General features: G+C 39.4%; 2 protein-coding genes across 2 annotated transcripts; one reads left to right on the top strand and one right to left on the bottom strand.

Annotated features, from left to right (window-relative positions):
• The first annotated feature begins 9,087 nt into the window (after positions 1 to 9,087).
• LOC112182389 (dr1-associated corepressor homolog) lies at positions 9,088 to 14,385 on the top strand. Its single transcript, XM_024320883.2, has 6 exons — positions 9,088 to 9,277; positions 11,740 to 11,812; positions 11,912 to 12,005; positions 12,791 to 12,913; positions 13,079 to 13,136; positions 13,446 to 14,385. Exons 1-6 carry the CDS (start codon positions 9,245 to 9,247, stop codon positions 13,965 to 13,967), a joined length of 903 nt encoding a protein of 300 aa, XP_024176651.1. The 5' UTR covers positions 9,088 to 9,244; the 3' UTR covers positions 13,968 to 14,385.
• Positions 14,386 to 15,272: 887 nt separating this feature from the next.
• On the bottom strand, positions 15,273 to 17,412 carry LOC112182390 (rust resistance kinase Lr10). Its single transcript, XM_024320884.2, is given in 3 exon segments — positions 15,273 to 16,151; positions 16,154 to 16,375; positions 17,406 to 17,412. Coding segments are annotated over 3 exon segments (1,095 nt in total). The 3' UTR covers positions 15,273 to 15,285.
• Positions 17,413 to 26,473: the final 9,061 nt, after the last annotated feature.

Below are 26,473 nucleotides of genomic sequence, written 5' to 3'. Positions count from 1 at the left end.
CCATATATGCATAATGTAGGTCTTTTGAATGTCTCTCAGACCATTCTATTCCAGCTAAAAACTATGGTCCAATAATTGATCACCATAAAATGGCTAACAAAAACTGTTGTATGAGTCATCTAACTATAATACTTTAAGGACTAAAAGAACGAGAAAGCCATTGTCCAGCAAAACAACAAACAACGGTTTTTTTTAGAAATCTATAGTATCAATAATAGATAGACAATGGGATTTGCAAGTACATATTGTCTGATCAAGCCTTCAGACAACAGCAAGCATATAAGCCCCTGTTATCTGGCACATCCTTCAGACAACAGTAAGTATATAAGCTGCTGTTGTTCTTCCTGGTATTCAGACAACAGCCATGATAGTAGCTGCTGTTGTATTAAACTTTATCAGACAACAGCAAGTATATAAGTTGCTGTTGTTCTTCGTGGTATTCAGATAACAGATATGATAGTAGCTGCTGTTGTACTAAACTTTATCAGACGACAGTTTTCTGGTATTGTCTGATTATGTATCAGACGGCATTGAGATAGACAATAGCAACCTTTATACTCAGACGACAGTGAAAAACTGTCGTCTGATTGAAAAATTGGTGTAGTGTTAGTAACTTGTGGAAGAGGTTGCTCGAAGTAGATAACACCAATCTCAACAAATAAATTGTATCTTGAAATGGCATCCGCTACCATATTAACTTTTCGAAAGTCGAAACACATGGCGCCTAATAACACACTCGGAGAAGCTACTTTGAAGATGAGACAAAAGTTGATAACAGTCTTCAAAAGGGTGCAAATCATCAACTCAATTATTCATCAGATTAACCAACACTTAGAATCACATTCCATGGCCACTTTGTCCATTCCAAGATCAACAACCATTTGTAATCCCATGCAGTAACTGTTTGAACCTATATTTGGCAAGGCCCACGTAGCAGATAGGTGGGCCCGGCCCGCAAGGCCTAATGAAGGACCGAGGCTAATAAAGACCGCGGCCAATTAGCCGCGGCACATTAAAGATTTACAAAGTTGATTCTCAATTAGCCAGCGCACGTTAAATGTTTTTTGTCAAATTTATGACCAAAGATAACATGTGCAGAGAGCCATTATTAGATCAGAAGAGACCAAATGAATCACAAGGCGTAATGAATAACTGCGGCTAATTAGCCGCGGCACATCAAAGAGATTGATTGTCAGGAGAGACGTTACCAAAGTTTGGGGGCAATTAACTTGAATGAGCATCAGGAGGTGTTATTGTCAATCATCAGTTACAAGACCTGATTGATTGCTCATGAAAGAATCAATCATTGATAATGTCAAAAATATCACAAACATGAATACTGTTCTATTTGTAATCAATGCAGTCTTAGTTGTAAAGACTGGGATTGTTTCTTTTCCTTCATTCAGTAATTTAGCTTCACTATAAAAAGGACCATAGGATTCATTGTTAGAGGTCCTCGACCAAACGTTCTACGCGATTGCACAAATTTTATCTCAATACATTTCTACAATTCAGCAATTCTTATCAATCTCTACGTGTTTATCTTATCGCTTTCTTTATCGGTGTTTATCTTCCTGCACTTTATTTGCTACACCTTTACATTCCTGCACTTTCTTTACCTGCACTTTCGTTTATGCTATTTATTTGTTGTTATTTACTTTACGTCATTTACTTTATTCAAAATCACAAAATCACAAAAAGAATCATCATCACTTCACTTTCACCTCAATCACCGAGTTACACAGCACGAAGACTGCGGCTAGTTAAGGCCGATTCGTGCTAAAGTCCTTGCATTCAAGGCAGAGAGAACCCTGCAGCCAAGATCGATCCTTTCTCGGCCCACAATCAACTGATCAGAAATCAGATCAGCGCAAGATCTACAATTTATAACAAAACCTCGCTTGGCCTACCGGCCGCGAGTTGGCACGCCCGCGCACACGTCACCAAGCCAGAAGGACACGTGTAAGCCAAGAAGCTCTCGACAGAGTGACACGGGGCCGAGACGATTTTTGAGCGAACAATAACATACCCCATGTCTTAGCTTCCGAAACCTGACTTTGCCCAATATGAGTAGCAAATCCATGTATCCAGTAATAATATTGACCTCTAAGAACCCCCAGCTCCTGTTTCCCCATTTGAATTAACTCTAGCACCATCAACATCCAGTTTGACCTATCCATTCCGTAGTCTGATTAGTTCCAAAACACTCTTTAGAATAAAAAAGCACTCATAATTGTTCAAGGAAAACCTAATTTGTGTTTAGCCCAAACTCTAGGTTACTTGACCTAGTGGTAATAGGATTTAATTAGAAGGATCTAGAATCCTAATCAATGTAGAATTACTTTCCTTGTATGATTGAGATTCTATGCATTGTAATCCTCTATATAAAGAGGCCCCTATTATCAATGAGAACACACAGCAAATTCCTCCCAAATTCAGTTTCTCTAAAACACGTTATCAGCACGAAGCCCTAACCTTGAAATAAATAGCCAAACCCTGATTCAAGAAGCTAAAAACCTTGAATCCGAATACAAAACCTTGAAGTCTTTCTTTCCTCCACCTCACACCTTGAAGAACTCTATCCCAAGAGTCCAGAACCGGCAGCCCCACCTCAAGAACCGGCCGGAAAACCACCGAACCGGCCAACGGAAGCTCTATACACCTAGCAGCAAATATTCCACCGGTTCACCATCTTCCGGACCTCCGATTTCCACCAAATTTTGGTCACAGAAGCCTCTCAAGTCAAAGATACTGGAACCGGAAGAAAAAGTGAGAAAACCGGCCTAAAAGTGCGTGAACCGGTCGACTAAATATCCTGCAGAAAACTGGCAGAAAAGAAAAGAAAAGAAAAGAAAAAAAAAGGAAAGGAAGCCCAGAAGCCCAAGCCCATGGTAGAGGCCCACTGACGCAGGCCCACTTACACTGCCACATCAGCACTGCCACGTCAGCACACTGACCCACTGCCACATCAGCAAACAGGGACCCACTGCCACATCATCAGGTCAACGGTCAACAGTCAACGGTCAAAGGTCAACAGTCAACACTTTTCCGGCCACTTTCCGGCGACTTTTCCGGCCAATTTCCGGCATCTTTTTCCGGTCAGCTACAGTAACTTCCGGTCTGCTACAGTGACTCGGCAGCTACAGTACTTTCCGGCGACATTTTTTTTCCGGCCATCTTTTTAAGGTAAACTTTTCTAAAGGTTCCCGTTTTTGAAGTTTTTTTTATTTATTTCTTCTTCTTTTCTCGGGGACTTCCAACATCCCTTCTTCTACCCCCCTTTCTCTACATAGGGGAGACCAAAAGCCGAACTGTGGGGGTTCGCGCTCACTCCAAGCTTGGAGCTTGTAGAGTCCTCCAAACTTAGAGTTTGTTGAGAAGAAAACGATCGACCACATATATCGTTGTTTCGATCTAATCCAAAATCCCTCTTGGAATCGGATTTTCTTAGAAGCGACTACGCTCAGAAAATTCCTAATTTCTTGGAAGCGACTACGCTCAGAGATTTAATAGTTTTTCGTGGTAGCATTTTCGCTCCGAAACTAACCCTAATCTTGTGTTGTTTTTCAGGATGAGTAACCTGAACAAGTTGAACTTCGTTCCACTAGAAACAACTGGCGCAGGATACCATAGGTGGGTCCGAGATGTGCGCCAACATCTTAAGGCTGATGGACTTCTGGGAGCCATCCAAGAGCCTGGTCAGAACGTGCTCTCCATTGAGCAAGCTACTGCTTTTGAAGCAAAACAAGCTAAAGCCATAATTCTCATGACAAGGCACATGAATGACGCGCTCCAAAATGAATACCTCAATGAGGAAGACCCAAGAAAGCTATGGGTAGAACTTGAGCAGCGATTTGGCAACGTTCGTGACTCCCTGCTTCCTGATTTAGAAGTGCGATGGCATAGCCTCCGCTTTTGTGATTTCAAGTCTGTACTTGATTATAACTCGGAAGCTCTTCGTATCAAGTCTCTGATGGAGTTTTGTGGCCAAGCCATAACTGATACGATGTTGATCGAGAAGACTCTCTCTACCTTCCCCGTCTCTGCACTGATGATTTCAAAGAATTATCAGATTGATGTAAATGCAGGACGTATCACAAGGTTTCATGAGCTCATTGGCGCCATGAACGTAGCTGAAAAGCACGACAATATCCTTGTGAAGAACTATAATGCTAGACCCGTGGGAACTAAGCCTATTCCGGAGTCTAACTATAGTCGCGCCCCTAATGGAGGACGTAAGGAGCGAAACCCTAAGGATAGGGACAATTCTGGACATTCTGGTCCATATGTTCGCCCTAAAGAGGAAGGAAATCGCCAAGAGAGGCGTGCACGGAACCGTGGAGGTCAACGTGTGAAGAGAGAGAGAGGCGGAGCCTCCGACCATGGTGGTAATGCCACCAAGAGGATAGGTCGTCCAAATCGCGCCCTAATGGCGCCTCGATCAAGGGAGCCTGACCATAATGATGTTTGTTTTCGATGTGGATCAACTGAACATTGGGCCAAATCATGTACCGCACCCCAAAATGTTGCAAACGCATACAAGACGTATCGTGAAGCAAGGGAAGTGAATTACATGGCACAAGAAGATCAAGATGGCGATCTAGATCTAAGGGTGGAAGACTACAAGGATCAAGACCCAGAAACTGGCGATTTTGATTAAGTCTTTTTATTTTCCAAGAGTTGTAGGCGATTACCATATTACTTTTTATTGGATTAGATTTTCTTTGATCATAGAAACAATGATGTATTCCGTTGGCTTATGAATAAAATTTCGAGTTCTTTTCCTTATGACTCAATTTTGATTCTGAGCATATGACTTTGTGACTACGATGGCTGGGCCATCAGTATTCATTCAAGGACATGGAATAGCCCAAGTTCCACTTGCCAAATGGCACCTTGATTACAGTTGTCACAGAAACTCTCTACGCTCTTGGGGCAAATAGTACCCTATGAATAGCCAACGAATTCCATGCGAAAATGCATGTAGAGAACAGAAATGAGTTCCTTTGCGTTGCCTCTAATGATTGCGAACAAAGACGCATCTTAGAGAAGTTTATGTGTCTCTCTAGTGGACTTTATGTCACTATTCGAGCTATTAAATCCAATAAAGTTATGAGAGAAGATCTCTTGGATTTAGACACATATTGGCTTTATCACGACAGGATAGATCATCCTAGTCATGATATGATGATCCGTCTACAAAAGACTTCACATGGACATCATTTCTTTCGAGCGAAACGAAGCATGAATCACAAGTTGATTTCTAGACTAAGTGTGACCGACGCTGCTGCCTAGGGCACCGCCTCCGTCCACCACCAGCCTAGGGCTGGCGTAGTCCCTATCCATGACTCCATGGATGGCGTCCATCATGGTGATGGCATCCTAGGTGATGCTGCAATCACCAACTTGCTTCAAAATAGCGTTTCAGACGCTCAGGCCTAACCAAAATTCTCATTGGTTGCTTCTAAAGCCTCTCGCTCGTTTTACTAAAGCCTGTTCCTTAGGGAAATTAGGACTGAGACCGTCCTATGCAAAGGATATGACATTACTCATTGTGTTCTTACAAAGAATCCGTAGGGATTTTGTGGATTGATTCAACCAACTTGCGGACGTTTAAATATCTCATGATGTTGGTTGACACGCAAACACACTGGTCACGTGTTGTGCCATTGTCCACTTGTAATGCTGCTTATGCTACACTCCTAGCACATATCATACAACAACGGGCTCACTCCCCGAATCATCCTATTTAGTCAATTGGATTTGACTATGCTAGAGAGTTTACATCGAAAGACTTTCGATGGATATTGCAATGGGCTTGATGTTGGACATCACATTCCCATGAACACACCCAAATGGTCTCACGGAAACGACTACGATGGTAGTCTGAACATTGGTAATGCGCACCAATCTTCTTACATCCGCTTGGGGTGATGCAATATCGCATGCAGCTATGCTAATTCGTCTACGACCTAATGCCACTCCATGTACCTCTGCGTTACAGCTAGTGACTGGGTACACGTCTTTTGTACTTACGCACATTTGAGTGAGCCATTTTTGTGCCAATTGCGCCGCCACAGCGCTCTATGATGGGTCTTTACAGACGAATGGGCAACTACGTTGGATTTGAGACTTCCAACAATCGTCCGCCACTTAAATGCGCTTGCTAGGCGATCTCCTTACCGCTAGATTTGCGGATGTCACTTTGATGAGACAGTCTTCCCGTCGTTAGGGGGAGATAGGAACACGAATGTTCAACAGGAATGACAGGAATTGTCGTAGTCTGTCCCCACTATGTCTCATCTTGATCCCTATTAAAGTGACGAGATCACACAAATATGCTGCAAACATGCCTGCAAGGAAGGACGTCTCTACGAGAGGACGTAGCGCCACCCTACACGGAGGTAGGCATGGCGCCAATGCCAAAGAGAGTGGCACTCTGGCGTTACAGGCCATGGCCCCAGCTAGGATGCGTGGGAGGCCCGTGGGTTCGAAGGATACATTGGCACAAACCAATCCTTGAATCATCGACACTCAAAATTCGCCTCATGAGAATCTTCCAGGTTATGGTTATCGTTGGGGGACGCCTCAACGTCAGAACCTATTCCTGAGAATATAGAGCTCTATGAAAATTACACTAGTGTACATGAGATGTGGGATAGAAACTCCATCATAATTGGTGATGTAGTTGCGTATTTTGTTGCGCATGAGTTTGTTGAGTCAGATGATATCGAACCACGCTCCGTTGATGAATGAATGCCAACGTAGAGAAATTTGGCCTAAATGGAAAGATGCGATCCAGGTTAAGATGGATTCTCTAACGAAGAGGAAGGTTTTCAAGCTAGAGATGCCAACACCTTCTAACATAAAACCTGTTGACTAATGGGTCTTCGTTAGAAAGCGTAGTGAGAAAAAGAGATGGTAATCTCACCTTATGGCGCAAGGCTTCTCACAAAACGCCCTGGAATTGACTACGATGAGACATATTCTCTCGTAGTGGATGTCACTGCACTCCACTACCTTGTCAGTTTGGTAGTTTCCGAATAACTGAACATGCAGCTTACAAATGTGGTCACTACGTATCTCTATAGGGATCTAGATACGGAATATACATGAAGGTTCATGGTGAACTTCATTTACCCAAGTCAAGTGGCTCTAGACCATGGAGCGCGTTTACAAAGAGGTTGAAACGCTCACTAAAGTGACTACTTGATTGGGAAGGGATATGCCCACGCGTTTCTATGACAAGTTTTAGATTCTATCGCGGTTCATGTTGGACATGATCTTCATTAGAAGCCCTTAAAGAGTTAAGGGAAACCGCTGACCACTTGAAATCTGAGTTTGAGATGAAGGATTTTGGGAGAACACGATTATGGCTCGGTTTGGAACTTGAGCATCGTGTCGATAGATGCTTAGGCATTTTGACAAGGTCAAGCCTTCGAGCACCCCCATGATCGTCCGTAGTCTTGATCCTGAAAAGGATCATCTTCGTCGAAAGGATGATGACGAAGATGTGCTAGAGGCAAAAGTGTCTTACTTAGTACAATAGGCGCATTATTGTACTTAACTCAATGCACAAGACCGGACATCTCATATATTGTGAACTTGTTAGCTAGATATAGCTCTGCGCCAACGCAACGCCATTGGATTGGTGTAAAAGATATCTTTCGATACTTGAGATGTATGAATGATATGGGCTTGTTCTATCCCTACAAAGAGATGATGGATTCTGACCCATTACACACCAGAAACGCCGCCAACGCTGGCCTGCGTTCTCTATCCCCATCCCAAAACGACATGTGTTTTGGAAGGTTTTGCTGATGTTGGGTATCTCTCTGACCCACACAATGGTCATTCCCAAACTGGTTAAGTGTTCACCATGGGAAAAGACCGTGATATCTTGGAGGTCTACAGAACAGACCGTAGTCGCTATATCTTCGAACAATGCAGAGATCATTGCTCTTCACGAAGTGGTTCGTGAATGCATATGGATTGGATCCATAATTACGCATGTTCGAACAATTGTGGTTTGAAGTCTACCACAGATGAGCCTACGAGCATTTAGGATAATGCTACTTGTTTTGAACAAATGAGGCAAGGCTACATCAATAGCGATAACACCAAGCATAATCAGCAACAACAGACACTCCTCGAGATCAAAGTGAACTAGGTTCGATCTGAGGACAGTGAGGCAGACTTGTTTACTAAGTCATTGCCCAATACCACGTTCGAGAAACATGTGGCAAGAATTGGCTTGCGGAAATTATCTGAACCCCCATGATCGTAGTCATCAGGGGGAGGTGCAGACATCAGGAGGAGATGTCTACATGTTCGTCTCGAATCGTGAAGGGTGTGTTGTGCTCTTTTTCCCCTTCGACCGAGGTTATTTTTGTCCCACTGGGTTTTTGTTACTCGGCAAGGTTTTTAACGAGGCAACGAGAGAAGCACCGCGTTTGGGCAACACAAGGGGGAGTGTTCAAGGAAAACCTAATTTGTGTTTAGCCCAAACTCTAGGTTACTTGACCTAGTGGTAATAGGATTTAATTAGAAGGATCTAGAATCCTAATCAATGTAGAATTACTTTCCTTGTATGATTGAGATTCTATGCATTGTAATCCTCTATATAAAGAGGCCCCTATTATCAATGAGAACACACAGCAAATTCCTCCCAAATTCAGTTTCTCTAAAACAATAATAAATTTATCCAAGAACGTCATTAAAATAAACAAGAAAATGACATAAAAACATATAAAATTGAGGTATGAGACCAGAAAGGCTACTAGAATATAAATGTCACTCGTGTGTCACGATCCTAACGGCTGCAACTTTCATTTTTTAGCAAACCAACGGCTGTAGTTTACAGCGGTTAGAATTGAGAGGTTAGCATTGTCCCGAGAATAATCCCGAGCCTGCTCAACCCCCAATCAAAACGTAACACGTGGAATAAACAGACGACTTTTTATTTTTTTAACTTGTTTTTATTTCGTCAAAGTCGTAAGGACGGATATTCTGTTGGAACCAAACCCCTGGTTTTTATCTGTTTGGTGTTATTATTATTTTTTAATAATTTTAATTAAAATTAATTTTTATAAAAATTTGGGATCTGGAGAGCGGAGAGGGGGGTTTCATGGTGGCAATCATTTTTGCGCTTCTGAAAAAAAAAAATTCGATTCCCTTTTCGGACGTTTTTGTCGATTTGATTTGGTTTTGATTTAATTAATGTTTCTTCAAATCTGACGACGCCATGAGGAAGAAGCTCGATACGCGTTTCCCTGCTGTAAGTTTCTTTGCCTCCTCACTCTTGCTTGTTCCTCAATTTGAGTTTCTGATTTGCTTTGATTGCTGCGAAATTTAAGCACAAAAAGGGGGGGAAGGTTTGAATTGGTAGCGAATTTCGTTGATTCGAGTTTAATTTTTTCTGGGTGTTGATGGGTTTTTGATTTGATGATGTTTCTTTGTTTGTTGTGATTGGAATTTGGGTGGGAATTGGGTGACTGGTATTTTGATCTGGTTTTGGGATTGGTTTTTTATTTTTTATTTTTTTATTTTTTATTTTTATGCATGATTTTGGTTAGGGTTAAAGTCATTTGGGGATATATAGGGAATTGTTTTTTTCTGATGATGTGGGTTTTATTTATGGGTCAAGATGAGCTCATGAGTGCGTTGAATTGTGATGTCCTTATAGTAGAATCTGATCTGGTTTTGCTGATTTTCGTCTGGATGATTATTGGGATTATTGATTGTGAAAATAAAAGGAAAGAATGAGTTTGGACTTTCTTTCTCATTTTAGTATGTAATCCATACAGTTCATGACTTGGTGGATAGCTCTGTTAGTGGGTTTAGTTGGACAAGAGTTGGGATCGGGTGTGTAGATCTCATGTATTGAAACGTTTGCAAAGAAAGAACGAAGAAACATCATAGATGCTTGGCAATTTTAAACTTCGTGATTGGATATGAAATAAATTTTGTCATTTGGGCAGCGTTGCTCTTCATTAACAGTTGGACTGCTTCCAGTTGATTGGAGTCCAAGATTGGACAACTGCCTAAAGTTGTAGAAATCTTTGTTTTGTAGCATTTTGCATGGTTTAAGTTGGAAAATATTGAAATGTGAACGAACTGATCTTTCATTGATACATAAGATTGTATCATGAATCATGGGCTTTGGTTGGTGTTAGCAGGTGATACTGTCACCGACTAGTTCTTCAATTTGTGCTTCTGCTTTCTTAAGCCCACTGGTTTTGTGGTGTTTCACCGGAGCAGTAGGAAAGATAGTAGCCACTTATAGATTCTCCTTTTATAAATTGTAGGAGAAGAGGAGAAACAGAGAGGGATAGAGATATATCTTCTCCCAGAGACATCACTCTTAAGCATTTGCTTTTGTCATCATACATTGCCCATCAATTGCTTCCTTCTACCAACTCTTTATTTTCTCAAATTACTGCTATGCAAATCTGTAAGGCAAGATCCTTCCTTCGTATTTGGTGTTCGATAATATACAGCCAAAGAGCAGTCTGGCTTCCAATACTCCAAGTGGCACAAGTATCTTCATTTTCATTATAAGATTGATTTATGAATTGGCACTTACTTTGAGATAGGTAACAATATGTATGGCTTCAACTGATGAGAAAAGACCTTGTCTAGGCTTGACTGAAAGTATTTATTTCCTTTGGGTGATCCAAGTGAGCTCGAAACAATTCAGATTTTTGTGTTACATTATGGAGTGGTACAAATGTGTTGGTGTAGAAGTTAGACGTGTGGTACTGGAGTAATATGCTGTGTTAGCAATCTTTTGGATGTTGTGGGGGGAGAGGAGTAGAAGGCTTTTGCAGTGTGCAAGTGATGAAGAGGTGGATATATTTATGGGTGAAAGTTTGTTTTTGGGCCTCCCCTTGGGCAGATAGTTCTGAACTTAGGGGTGATTCTGATATAGAACAGATAGGGATAGGACTAAAGTTTATGCAATAAAACCTAAGATGCTAGAAAACAACAGAGACTGAGAGCAGGAAAAATAGGTTTGGTATAGATCATTCACACCTCTATTAGTGAATTAATAACGCTGTTCATTCCCCAAAATGACAGTTACATGCTTTAAGTAGACGTCGACACCCACTAGAACCTTCTAGTCACCCTTTACAAGACATAAGTTGAATATCAGCTTTAATGACTAATTTGTCATCCAAGCACGACTTGACTTCTATGTAAATGACACATAGACCAAACCTTTAGACCCTTCTAGGAACATCTTTGAAAACTGCTACAACATTTATGATTGAATCAAGCTAAATCCCACCAGGGCTGCTGCACCCTCATCCCGCCAGATCAAAGTATTGGGCTGAGCATGCAGCCTCTTCATAGTCCATTTATAAAGTTTGATGTGGGACTATCCTGTTCTTTTCATGCAAGCTGTATGATTGGAATACTGTTGTGTTAATTGTTTTTTGGAGGGAACTTCCTGTCCCACGTATCGTATTGATTCTTTTTAAAGGAAGTTAGTTGTCTATCAAAATAAGTACATGTTTTCCTTATGCTTCCTATGATGGATGAATCACAAAAGGGTTTAGTTTATTGAATTTCGAGGTGGAATTATTCTTGTGGGCTGGCTTAAAAGAAGCTCCCTAATGTTGTAAGAGTAGCTACTTGTTTTTAGTTTGCTTTTTATCGTTTTACATGCATTTCACCCCTTCTATTCCGTGAGGCCCTTTAATATAGCCCCATCTAATCAAAGTTTAAATTATGCAGGCCCGGATCAAAAAAATTATGCAAGCTGATGAGGATGTTGGCAAGATAGCATTAGCAGTGCCCGTTTTAGTTTGTAAGTTGCTCTGATTTTCTAGGGCATGCTGGGTTCTTTTCATTTTATGTTATTTATTTCTTGTGTTGCTTATAATTTTCTTCATGAATATTGATGCAGCAAAAGCATTAGAGTTATTTTTACAGGACCTTTGTGACCGTACATACGAGATAACTCTCCAAAGAGGAGCTAAAACCATGAATTCAGTGCATCTGTAAGTGAAAGATTGAGCTATACTTTTTTTTATTTATTTTTATTCTTTTATGTGGATTAACAGAGAATTTTAAAGTGAACAAGGTACATTGTCTATGAACAAACTGTCTACCCAATGTGCTCTAGTAAAGTCTATTGGTTACTTATAGTTCAAATCTAATATAACAACTAAATGGTGTGGAGAAACAGTGGCTTTTGGTTGTCAAAGAAAAAATAGTATATCTCTAACATTTAAGGACCAGGATACCAACAATTAAGCTAAAAAGGGTTCTCTATGGGGGATACAGTTAGTCGAAAAATGTTGGTGTTTTTGTTTTCTGTTAGGGGTAGACTTTGTCTGGGAAAAGGCATGTACTATCAACTTATGGAGCAATCTAGGAGGCTTTGCCTCTGTTTTTTTTCCTTCTGCTTTTTTAATACCTTATGTTTATCACCTGAAGCGTCTTAAAATTGAACCAAGATTGTCCAACTGTTAAGCAACATTGCACTCAATCAAATATTAGTTATCATGTGGTCCACTTATCTGTAGCCAAATCTAAGTGGTCCAGTTTATGTATAGATAAGTAAGTACATCGACCAAGTGATTTTTCATTTTCAGCTTTATGGTCATGTGTTATGCAGTTGCCCTGTAATGAGATAAATTCCTATCATTTAATTGTCATGAGCAATATTTGTGAACTTCTGGATCTTATGGAACATGAACTGACATAAACTTTATGTATATTGTTTTTGCAAATTTTGTTTTTATTAGAGTTTTCATGACTAATTACTCTACCTCAACTGCAGAAAACATTGTGTACAGAGCTACAATGTGTTTGATTTTCTAAGGGACATTGTCAGTAGGGTGCCTGACTATGGTCATGGTCATTCTGATGCTGCTGCTGATGATCGAGCCATCACAAAGAGAAGGTATAGATTATCTGCTTTGTCATTTCGCCATTCCATAAATTAATATATGCAGTTGTGGAGTCTACTCGTCTTGTTGTTGTTGTTGTTGTTTTTTTTTTTTTGGCAAACTATTGAATCTACGTTATATATCTATTCTTCTTCTTCTTCTCTCTCTCTCTCTCTCAGAAAACCACCAGGTGATGAATGCATTGACAGTGATGAGGAGTTGAAGAGGAGCAAGATGGTAACTTATGGCTCCCGTAATTCGTTCCTTTTATGTTTTTGACATTCCATATATCAACATGCAAATTTTGTGAATTCTTCATATTATACAAATTTTGTTGCTCGTTAAATTGACTTCTGCGGTACTGAGATCTCTTTGATTTTTATGATAACTTTTTTTTTCATGACTGGAAAAAGTTTTCTTTAGGAAATGTGGATATCTGTAAATGAGTTTCTTATATGGATCTACTTGGGTTGACTTATCTGATAACTTGCATGTAAGTTGAATGCAAAATATTTGACTGATGGTAGAATCTTCTTTTCACTGCAGCTTGAGGTGAGCCATGGAAGCAGTAGTGGCAGGGGAAGAGGACGGGGTCGAGGACGAGGCCGTGGACGCGGTGCTCGAACTACTGAAAGAGAGCCTGTGCATCATGAGACTGAATCTGAACCTTGCACATCTCTTCAGCAGAGCAGCAAACTTAATATAAACCCTGGTATGGCGGTGGACGATGTTTCTGAGTCAAAGGAGTTATTGAAGGAAAATGTCAGTGTCCCTGATGAATCTGATCCGACAGTTAGAAATTTTGACTTGAATGCCGATGTACATGAGAATGAGGACACAAAAGCTGCAGCGGCAGCAGCCCAAGCCTCATCCGCGGCAGCAGCCCAAGCCTCATCCGCGGCAGCAGCCCAAGCCTCATCCGCTGCACCTACTTCTGAGACTAAACATGAAGAATACCCAGGATGGTCTCTTTCAGACGTGGACAAAATGGCCATTGACCCTCTTCAACTTGCACAAATGAGCAAAAGGCTGGACGAGGATGAGGAAGACTATGACGAAGAGGGCTAACCTTCACTTGATGGGGGCTTATTGCCCCAAAATAAGCTACTGAGATGAATATCAAGTGGAGGCTCATGGAGGAAAGTTCAAATAAAAGTATACAAAAGCTCGAATAGTGACCTATTCATTGGAGATGAAATGGGCTATGCAGTAGTCCCAATGAGGACTTGGAGGTTCTTTTCCTATAGCATTTGCTAACATCCATTTCCAGAGGTAGCTTTTGCTGACAATGGCAGAGAGGTTAGCCTCTGCACTTTGACTCTTTGATCAGTGTATGAGGAATATGGCACCCTTAGATAGTGGTGGATTGACCCTCCTTTTTAATTTTTAATGTTTGTTTTAGAATTTGGTACAATTGTAATATTTAAATATTGCTCACAGTTATCTTCTAGAAGTAATAGTTATGGTAGGCCTTTGATTAATCTGACCTCTGATGGATTTCTGCCTCTTGGTTTCTTAGCTCCTAAATAGGTTCTAGAACACGTTTCATATATTATAAGTTTACAGGTATATTAAACTTCCTTAAGAAATTGGATGGTGCAGTGATGCTCGATTGAGTGACTTCTTTGTGTTCGTTACATTCTCAACGGATTTAAGTTGTGCACATCTGCACGGCACGTGATGACTTTGTATGTATAGCTACTTACGACCAAACGCTACTATTTACATCGCCTGTAGGGCTGGTGGTTGAGAACAATTTTTCCCACCTAGTTGCAGCTCGAATCTGTCCCCCAATATTGCTTGATGAGCAAAAAAAAAAATCCCATCTGCTGCTATGTATAACAGAAAATGACCAAGAGAATGTCAGTTAAAATTGAGTGATTTAAATATCGAATGAGTTACAGTTGAGCTACCAAAAGTAAAAGCAAATTGTGTCTAATAAAAGAGATATATTGCTAGAATAGTAGAATGTACAATTTATATGGGAACCCCAAAAATCCAACAAGAAACTAATTGTTGTCTCTTCCCAAAATTGATCAACAAAGAGCGCAAGAAAAAGTGGTAAACAAATAGTTCTGAAACGTATGATCCGACAGTAAAAAGTTGTCTGTCTGGTTTGGCTAGTCTCCAAAGTGCACTTTACTTTGTAAGGACAACAGACTAATGCATATAACACTGCATCATGCAATTCTCAAAGCAAAGCTTAAATTTTAAAGAAGCCATCAGAAACTATATGATATACCGTCCAAATTATTACTACAACATTCTTCCCAGATTGGTAATATACTAATAGCAACCACCACCCAAACAAATACTATATCAATTCATCTTCATTTTGAAGTAAGCTAGCCGACTGTATAGAATCATGATCCGACAGTGTCGATGATCATTGTGTATCTGAATTTTCTTCATCATCCACTATTGGCTTGTGTTCTGGATATAGGAAAGGCTTTGGGGGCATTTGAAGCCGTTCAATATCTCCTTCAAGCATCTCTACCACTTTGTTCATTGAATTAGGACGATCACTAGGCTTCATTTGTATGCACCATAATCCAACGATAACCATCTTTTTTATTATTAACTTTTCCTCCTCAGTGGTATCTCCCATGTCTATGTCCTTTCCTTCATTGAATTGGTCATAGACCCAAGAAGAAAAGTAAATTTGGCTCGAATGGGCTGCACCTGCATTCACGTTCTTTCTTCTTCCTGCAATTTCCATCAGCAACATTCCGAAACTACAGATGTCAGCTTTGCTCGAGACACCTCCTATATTTTTGTAAAACAGTTCTGGAGCCATGTATCCAAGGGTTCCTCTTCCAGCAGTCATGGTTAAACTACTGTCATCCAATGGACATAATCTTGCTAGCCCAAAGTCAGAAATCTTTGGAATAAAGTCATCATCAAGAAGAATGTTGTGTGGCTTGATATCAAAATGCATAATTTTCATGTCACATCCTTGATGCAAATAATCAATGCCACGAGCCACTCCTAGTGAAATTTCAAATGCTTCCTTTTAACTTAAGGAAATGAGTCCTTCCTTAGGGAATATGTGTTTATCAAGAGACCCTTTTGACATGTACTCATATATAAGAGCACGCTTTGATCCCTCAGCACAATAGCCAATTAGTCGCACCACATTTACATGATGAATTCTTCCAACGGTAGCAACTTCATTCATAAAATCTTGCCCATTAGCTTTGGAATTTCCCGACATCTTAACAGCAACAAGGTGACCGCTCCGAAGCTTTCCTTATACACAGAGCCATAACCTCCTTCCCCCAATTTATCCTTAAATCCTTTGGTCATCTTCTTGATGTTGGAGTAAGAGTACCGTATAGGCATGAGGTTGTTGTGACTTTGTAAGAATTCTTCAATAACACTGTACATTGATAAATGTCGTCTTTTCAACTTCAAGATTAGAAACACAACCACACATGGAATTCCGAATATAGTTTTTGTTGCAGTCCACAAAACCACTGTAAAGGAAAATAATTTAGTCCCGTGCTAGAATTACACTAAAGATCAATTATTCAACGGTTTATGACTTTCTATCTCTTTGAAAGAATGAAGTTTCCTTAAATCTTCTTCTCAAAAAAAAAAAAAAAAGTTTCCTTAAATTAAAATATATAATCAAGGTTGCTTTTAGAAAAAGAAACTGAGGATAAAAGGCAAGGAAATTTTATTCGCACATCCCTGAATACTTAATACACCCCTCTTAGTATTGATTTCTTATTCTATCACTTTATTAAATACACCACTCAAACTACCTAAATTATCCTCAAATCTCAAAATTTTATATAAAATCACTATATATAAATCAATATTAAAATCATTATGCTAAACTTTATCATAATCACAACATTTTATATATATCATAATGAATTTAAATGCATTTAATTATCAGAATTATCATAATAATTTTAATTTTCTTTCAATTATTATCGTGAGACCTGTACAATCTTAACAATTTTGTTATTCAAAATTGCTAGTTGTCAAAATTGTTGAAAAATAATCAAGAACACATGAAGAGGATCCCAACTAGTTTTATAACTACATTGTTATTATTTTCTCTCCATTAGTTATCATGAAACAACATATACAATCATAAGGATTTTGTAATGCAAAATTGCTAGTAGTCAAGCTTCTAGAAGAAGATTCCAATTAGGGTTTATATATATCATAATAGGTTTTATTTTCTTTCTATTAATTACCAAGAAACAATATGAACGATCATAAGAATTTTGTAATGCATAATTGCTAATAATCAAGCTTTGTCATGAACTCATGACAAAGATTTCAACTTGAATTTATAACAATATCAAAATCTATTAAACATATTCCAATTATAGTTCCTTGTTTTTTTTTTGAAACGATTATAGTTCCTTTCTAATATGAATGTCTTTTCAGTCATTTCATTTACCCATATAATCTGATTTTAAATGTAAAAAAATTAGAATGTGTATTAAGTATTTAGGGATGTGTTAATAAAATTTCTCTAAAACGCACCTGCCATTATAAATATACCCAACAAATATCTAAATATACCCAGCACATTTTTTACACCGAGCAATTTTTCAATAATACCCATATGTTTAATTAAACCCAGCAAAGGTGAAGAATTGCAAACCCAGCAGTCAGATCACCAATACCATAAGCACAAAAACTCAACAACACATTATTTGATTTAATTACTTGGCTATCTCCAATTGGGTATTTCAAAAACCTCAAAACCCCCAATTTTAACACCAAAAAACAAGTAAAAAGTTGCAAATATTAGACAAAAGAGACAATGGAGGGAGGAACATTTTCGTGTTCTTGGGAAGGAAAACATGGAGCAAGAAACTTGGGATTCCAAAAAGGGTTCGTAGAGCAGGAAGAATGTAGCGAATGAGTTGTTGAAGGTGAATGATCAGGGAGGCACGTTTGGGTTGCCAGATTTGATGAAGGCCGTGACGGAGATTTTGGGAAATGGAGGATTGGGGGTCAGCTTAAAAGGATGTGATGGGTACTGGGTTGTCTGTGGTGGTGAAGAGGATGAGGGAGATGAATAGATTGGGGAGAGATGGAATTGATGCAGAAATGAAGAGGTAGGTATGGAAGATTAAGGCATAGTGTACCCTTGCAACTTTTGTGTCCTCGTGCCATATGATTTCCTCTAAAATATTCCTTGCAGTATCGCCCTCATTCTCCAATCAAAACTCGAAGCTCGAAAAGCAACATATCAGCATTTGGAAGGTAGATATAGGATTGGTCTTCTTCATTTTAGAACAGATGAATTTGTTGGGTTTGTTAATCTTCATCTTGATGAAGTTTTGCTGGGTTTGAAATAAGGGTATTATCAGGAAATTTACTGGTATAAAAAGTTTGCTGGGTATACTTAGATATTTGCTGGGTACATTTAGAAAGACTCTTAATTAAAAGTATGGGTGAAAACAATGAACTGGATTGACATGGTCCTCACCTAGGGACGTCCAGTACTGGGAAAGTTTCAAGGTTTCTTTTGCATCACAAATAGGGTTATTATCACAAATGGTACCTGAACTTATCCTCTATTTTATTGATGGTACCCGAACTTTAATTTTGATCACAACCAGTACCCGAACTTTTCAATTTCATTTTAAATGGTACCTAAGGCCACATTCGGTCACTATTCCGGCCAAAAAATCCATATCTTAAAAAATAAAAAACAAAAAACAAGTTCAAGACAAGTCTATTACAAAAAAATATCACTATATATGATCGCAACACTTGAAATCATAAAAAATTATCACTATGATTGCCTCCCATGCCATTTTTAGTCTGAATAGTGACCGGGGGTGGCTCTAGGTACCACTTAAAATGAAATTGAAAACTTCAGGTACTGGTTGCGATCAAAATTGAAATTCAGGTACCATCGATAAAATTGAGGTATAGTTCAGGTACCATTTGTGATAATAACTCTCACAAATATATAAATATCAAGTTGTGCACATGTCATGCAGCACCATTATAATTAACAAACTCACTACTACCACTTAGAGAACTTAAGATATGAGTAAAAGTTAAATGATTCTTAATCTCTTGGAAGTCGTGCACATGTTTCTGTAACTATACAATTTAACTCAGTTCTTGGTGAAGTGAATGGGAAGCCTGCTATTTAGAGAAGTTCCTCAACAAAAAATAATGAGCAACAAGTTCAAGGAAACCTCCTAACAATCATAATACTTGTAGGTCTCTCCCATCTATCTCCTGCTTAACTTTTCGTGGGTCAACATTAACGTTAGATAAAATCACATGCCCCAAAAATGATACTTTGTCTAACTAAAACTAACATATACAAAATTAACAAGTAACCGCTTGTCCCCCAAACAAGCAAGAATATTATTTTCCTAGTTATTTCACACGCTTTCTCTCACTTTGTGGCCAACATGCATATACATAATTAATAATACTATTGATCTAGTTATCAATAGAACACTGATTTCCTAGAAACGGCCAAGGCACCAGTCAATCCGAAAATCATAACTAAAATTCTTACTATCCGTCTGGGATTCCATGAATATCTGCTTCCTCAATTTGCAATCAATGAAAACTTAATCGTAGATTAATTTGAAAAGGCAGTGAATATTACAAACTCTAGAAAATAGCCATACGATATCTTTAGTTAACTTATAGTCTCATATTACCAACTTCCTTTTCCATCAATAACATTAGTACAAACTCCCAGTACTTTAATCGTGCACTTTGATATCATGATAAATTCATAACGTCTCTACAATCTCCCCACGATCATATCAACCTTGTTCATTGTAGTTCGTATCTACATTACTCAATCTGTACTCCTACTAAACCAATGTTCTTTTGACCTTATCAAAAATTGAAAATTCTAATTCTAATCTATCTTAAAAGCTCAATTCAAGCGATAATACTTTCTACTACCCATGTAATAAGAGAAATCCTTCATTCAACAATGTAAAGCTTTAACTATCTTAAGGTTACTAAGTAAACGACCTTTCATCCTTGTCATCACCTCTTCATGTATCCTTATTTTTATCCTCATTCTCAAAACACTTGTATCGTTCTCTGGTCATGGTTGAAAAAAAAACATGCACCTCAAAGTACTTGCGTAGTATATTTAAGACACGTACATGCTCTCTCGTGAACATCTCAATTGTTATACCCTTCAATTGGTAAATACGTAACTTGGATCTCGTTCTTAAAATATTTTTATTAAAGACTCCAATACCTCCAATAATAGTAATCAAGGTCACACAATATCTAATCTTAATGAGAGTTCCTTATTCCTTCCCAAAAACTTGACTTAATCATAAAGCTTCAACTATCTATGCATCTCCAATATTCTTCACATACTTGATCATACCAACATCGAAGAGTACATAATGGGGATCCGCCGCGGTCGGGCCATCACTCGATAGATGCTGAGTATATCAAATATAGAAGAATATCATTCTATCAATAATCCACTAACAACGAAGTCTAACCAATATGCTTACCTTTCACGATTCCTTAAGCTCGTCTTAACCATCTCAATGTTAACTAAAGAATAAGGAAGGAAATACATTTAGCAAAATAACTATTATAAGTAAAAGGCTATACAAAGCTAATGTGTAACAAAATTTTCTGCACGGTCAGCCACGTCAAGGCAATCCACATCAAATCGACCAACATTCTCTTTCCACTTTCAATCCCAAATCCAATACACTTATTTCCAAGTCTACAAAATCTAATGACCTAGCGCTCTGATACAAAGTTGACAGGACCGCCCCCGAAATCCACTTTGGAATCCTAAGTGGACCTGTGTAGACCAAATTAGGGAGAGATTCTATCGAAAATTCGACATAACCTCCCCTAAAAAAAGACTATCAAAAAACTAGTAAATCAACAATATGTTGAAGGAAAATCAATTTTGTGTGCCTAATCAAACTAGGAGTAGTAATAGGAGAGAAGGTTCTAGAATTTCTAATCCTAATCGGATTAGTTTTCCTTGTAACATTAGAACATGTACTTTGTAAACCCTATATATAGGGCTCCTATTCTCAGTAATGAGAGACAATTCTCTCTTCAATCTCTCTCGATTTCTCTTTTCCTTAAACACGTTATCAGCACGAGTTCTAACCAAAAACCCCAAAAACCTTCTCCACCGTTGCACCTAGCCCGAGCTAGCCGAGCCACCTACTGCTTCTGTGCTCCTACAGCCTGGCAGCCCTCTCGGCACAGCCCCTCCTGCGTCTTCACTACCCCTGCAGCCTTCTCGGACCACCACACACCACTGCTGCCCCTGCAGCACAGCAGGACCCTCATTGCTGTGCAGATCAGCCTGCTTGCACGCCAAGAAACGTCTTGATATGGACCTCAGATCAAAATCTTTCCTTCATCAAAGTTGTTCGTCTCTGTCTCTTCTATCTGACCCTCTAATTTCAGCCTTATCCGAGTTGTATTGGGACCTGTGCACAAATCGAAGTAAAAGCTGTTCAGAGGCAAATCTGCTCAAAATTTCAACAAAAATCCTTGAAAACCGCCGCTGCCACCTTCAAGCATCACTGCAGCAGCCCCTAGCTCACACTAGCCTCATCTGTGTGCCTGCCCCTGCAGCACCTACACGCCCCTGCGCACGCATCCATCGGCCAGCTCCTCGGCCAGACCTGTATCGGCCACACAGCAGGGATTGAAAGATAGTTTGCAATCCCCGACCTAGGATCGATAGCACGCCTGCAACCCTACACACCTGCATCAACATGCGCATGTATTGAGAATTTCAAATTCCGAAATTCATAAGTAAGTATGCACTAGTAAGTTGTTCCCGTTTTTGAAATTTAAATTTTTTTTATTTTTCTTCGGGGACTTATAAAATCCCTTCTTATACATCCCACCTTTCTGTAATGTGGGTTTGATTTGCTAAAAGAGGAATCGTGGTGATTCACCCTACATACCAACTAAGAGCGTTCGTAATCTTTAGACTAAGAGCATCCGTGAGCATCGATTTTTACGAACTAAGAGTGTTCATAGGCTATGGACTAAGAGCTTTCGTACGCATAAAAATTTGACCATATAAACATCATTGGTTTCAATCCAAAAATTTGGAAACTATCAACAAAGATAGTGGTTATAACTTTTTCTCACTAGGCGTACTCAAGAGTAATTGTGATGTCTAGGAAAGGTTTGAACTGAGAGAACTGTTTTAAAAGTGACCAACACTCCACCAAAATCTCGCCTTACCTTACCTGGTCACAACCAAATTGGAATTACCAAACGGATTGAGTAACTACTAGTCTAAGCTTGATTATCCTTTTTGGATTAAATTTAGAAACTTTGACGTAATCATTGGCTTTCATTGAAATAAAGTGTCGATTTTGATTCGAACTTTATTCATTCAAGTATGTTTCCCAAAGAGCTAGAATGCCTCGTGGATAGTGCTACTACGCACACCATATTTCAACATAGGCAGTTATTTCTTGAGATGACGCCTACTCGATCTCCAGTGACTACGATGTTAGGGTCATCTAAATTGATTCATGGTCGAGTACCAGCTCAATTCTTGTTGCCACATGGCACAATCATTAATGTCACTGAAGCTTTCTACGCTCCTAGGGTCGAAAGAGCTGTTTTGAGCTTCAAAGTTATAAGAGCCAATGGATTTCATGTGGAAACACATTGTGAGAATGGACAAGAGTTCCTTTGCATCACCTCTAATGACTACGGACATAAAAGAGTCTTAGAGAAACTTATGTGTCGATGTAGTGGGTTGCATGCAACCATTATTCTAATAATTGAATCCAGTCATGTTATGAGAGATGATTTATGGGATTCTGACACATATAGGCTTTGGCATGACCATCTGGGACACCCAGGTCGTGATATGATGATCCGTATATTAAAGACTTCACACCGACATCCATTTTTCAGAATGAAAAGAAGTAAAAATTGGTTTTTGGACACTGAAAGAGCACCTGCGCCTCACGGCGCCATTCACCCACAAAACAGGCCATCCTTGGCCTGCGTCCCCGTCCCCCTGTGGCCTCAAGGTGGCATTGACGCCACCAATGCTCTTTTAAATCCAAATTTTACTTCTACAGTCAATTGTAACTTCGTGGCTCAACTAAAATCCTCATTGGTTATTTCTAAAGCCCATCATTCGTTCTGCAAAGCCTGTTCTTTAGCAAAATTAGGATCGAGACCATCCTATGCAAAGGACACTAAAGAAAATATGCCATTCTTGCAAAGAATCCAAGGTGATATTTGTGAACCTATTCAACCACTATGCGAACCATTTAGATATTTTATGGTGTTGGTTGATGCATCGACACGTTGGGCACATGTCATGCTATTGTCCCCAAGGAACGCAGCATTTGCTAAACTCCTAGCACAAATTATTAAGTTAAGGGCTCACCACCCTCATCATCCTATTAAGTCTATAAGGTTAGACAATGCTGGGGAGTTTACATCAAAAACTTTTGATGATTATTGCATGTCCATTGGGATTGAAGTTGAACATCCAGTTACTCATGTTCACACCTAAAATGGTCTCGCAGAAGCTACCATTAAACGATTACAAATGGTCGCTATAGCACTGGTAATGTGCACCAATCTCCCTATTTCTGCTTGGGGCTATGCAATATTGCATGCAGCTGTGCTTATTCGACTGAGACCCACTACCACTCAACCCTTTTCTGCATCCCAGATGGTGACTGGGTATGAGCCTGATGTCTCACACTTACGCATATTTGGGTGTGCAGTTTATGTGCCAATTGCGCCGCCACAGCGCACCAAAATGGGTCCTCAAAGACGATTAGGCATTTATGTTGTATATGATTCTCCAACAATTGTTCGCTACTTAGAACCCTTGACAAGCGATCTCTTTACCGCTAGATTTACAGATTGTCACTTTGATGAGACAGGGGAGATAAGAACAATACTAAATCGACCATAACTTCTTCTAGAAAAATGATATTGACGAGCTGTAAAAAGATCTGGCTACTAGACATCTGAGGCTTTCCATAAATATAAAGATTATTCTCTGGATCATTGTGAGCTGGTCTTAGTGATCTGTTGAAGTTGACTGATCTGCAAAGGCAGATTTGCCTATTTTTCCTTTCAATCCTTCTTTTGCTTCTTTTCTCCTTCTTTGCTCCAAGATACCTATAAAACAAATAAATAAAGTAAATAACTAGAAAATACACTAAACTAACAAAGAAAGTATAGAGATGAACGCTACAAATGTCACATTATTATGCTCCTATCATACGATCGATATGGGCTTGTTTTATCCCTACAGAGAGAAATGAATAACGGAATTTTGGGATTGGACCCCATAAGGCCAGACGTCGCTGACCATGACGTCAAGATTGGCCAAGTTGCCGGCGTTGGCGCTGCTGCCGCTCAGGGTGGCCGGCTTCCTCCTCCTCCCCTCTATCAAAATGACAATGATGTTTTGATGGGTTTTGCTGATGCAGGGTATCTTTCTGACCCTCACAAAGGTCGCTCCCAAAGGGTTATGTTTTTACCATGGGAACCACTACTATATCTTGGAGGTCTATAAAATAGACCCTTGTTGCTACTTCCTCAAATCATGCAGAGATTATTGCTCTACATGAAGCTGTATGTGAGTGTATATGGCTACGGTCTGTAATTAGACATATTCGAGGAACTTGTGGTTTGAAGTCTTCCACAGATGAACCTACATGTATTTATGAGGATAATGCAGTTTGTTTTGAACAAATGAAGTTAGGTTTCATCAGGGACGACAACACCAACCATATATCGCCTGAGTTCTTTATAATCAGTAATAACAAGCACTTCTAAAGATTGAAGTGAATCAAATCCAATCAGAACATAATGTAGCGGACTTATTCACTAAGTTGTTACCTAAATCCACCTTCGAGAAACATGTTGCAAGTATCGGATTATGGAAATTATCTGAACTCCCAAAATTTAAGTAATCTGGGAGAGTTGTCGACATCATGGGGAGGTATGATGTCACATGTTTGATCTCGAAGAGTGAATGACGTGTTGTACTCTTTTTCTCCTCCTAGAGGTTGTTTTTTGTCTCATAGGGTTTTTCACTCGAGCAAGGTTTTTAACCCGGACTGTTAACGCGGCAACAATTAAAACGTCACCACCAAGTTTGAGCGGCACAAGGGGGAGTGTCGAAGAATGTTCACTTTTGGTGTGCCTTGTCAAACTAGGTTTAGTTCTGTGGTTGTAATAGGAGAGAAGGTTCTAGAATTCCTAATCCTATTCGGAATAGATCTCCTTGTATCATAAGATGATGTACTTTGTAATCCCTATATATAGGGCTCCTATTATTAATAATAGGACACACAATTCTCTCTACAATCCTCTTCTCTCTACAATCGCCGGTCATTAGGCGATTAGAGCGATCATCTTCTGATCCTGCTGCTAAGGAGGATACCATGACTAACAAGGTAGAGCTGGAAGGCATGAATTGTGAGACTGTGTTGCAGGATCAAACAACTAGGGTGGATTCGGGGATTTCTTCTGAACTTGGATCAGAAGACCTACCTATTGCTCCCAAGCAAGCTATGGAGAAGCAAACTTTGATCTATAAGAAGAGAGATCGTCAGGAAACAAGTGTACCTTCACCGAAGAAGTACAAGACTATTCTTGGAGGCAAGCTACTCACACTACATGCTGATGCACTTGGCTTGGTTGAAGCTGAGGATGATGTTACTCTTGTGAAACTGAAGAAGAAGATGGGTCGACCGCTTGGCAGTAAGAATAAAGGCCCTAGGTCTCAAAAAAAGGTGGGGATAACTCCTCTACGCCTCACCTATCCATCTGCTACAACTGTTCCAGAAGTTGGCCGTAAAGAAAAGGGCAAAGGAAAACCTAGAGTTTTCCTCTCTTTGTGTCTAGCAATTGAGGTAAAGTCTGGTGCTATGTAGGTTGGTTTCTCTAGCCGTACACCAATTAAGGTCTTTAGGCAATTAGGGTGGTCATGGCATGAACTTAGATAGTTTTGGAGTTTTGTTTCTTTAGCTAGGCACTTTAATAATTGTGCGTATTTGTTTGGAATGAGGATCACCTATTATATATTTGGCGGCTTGTGCCATTCAAATTCTGTTGGTATGAGACAACCTATGATGTAAGTGCCTTCTAGCCATGGATAAGTAATGAAGTTATCTATTTCTCAAAATCCTCTTTCCTTAAACATCAATAAGCATACTATATTTACTTTACTCTTAACATATTTTTAAAAAGCTATATAAGTATCTTAATCTTTATTGTTTCCATAATCCACAATAATAATCTCTGGTGTGGGAGCATATGCGGATAGCTCAATTTGCACCCCAAGTCTAGGGAGAGCAAGTATTGAAAGAAACACTAACAAAATCTCAATTAGTTTCAACACTCAAGCCTAAAAGGAGGAACTGATTTCAATTTGGTGACTAGATATATATTGGAAATTTGCACCATATCCACAAGTCAAGTCTACTAGGGGTTAAAAGTCAAGTAATCAAGTTTAACTGTTCAAATCACTCCCTTGAGTTCCGATGACTCTTGTGTCTCTTCAAACAATAATTTCCTGTTAGTTTTAGAAGGACCAAGATAAGTCA

The sequence above is a fragment of the Rosa chinensis genome, chromosome 1 (assembly GCF_002994745.2).
Source record: "Rosa chinensis cultivar Old Blush chromosome 1, RchiOBHm-V2, whole genome shotgun sequence".
Classification (NCBI taxonomy): domain Eukaryota; kingdom Viridiplantae; phylum Streptophyta; class Magnoliopsida; order Rosales; family Rosaceae; genus Rosa; species Rosa chinensis.
This window is presented reverse-complemented; position numbering and strand designations above follow the sequence as displayed.

Bases quoted from the DNA above. Each gene is read 5' to 3' on its own strand.
- LOC112182389 (XM_024320883.2), top strand. From the start codon at position 9,245: ATGAGGAAGAAGCTCGATACGCGTTTCCCTGCT. The intron at 9,278-11,739 runs GTAAGTTTCTTT...TAAATTATGCAG, and splicing joins TCGATACGCGTTTCCCTGCT to GCCCGGATCAAAAAAATTAT. The intron at 12,914-13,078 runs GTATAGATTATC...TCTCTCTCTCAG, and splicing joins CGAGCCATCACAAAGAGAAG to AAAACCACCAGGTGATGAAT.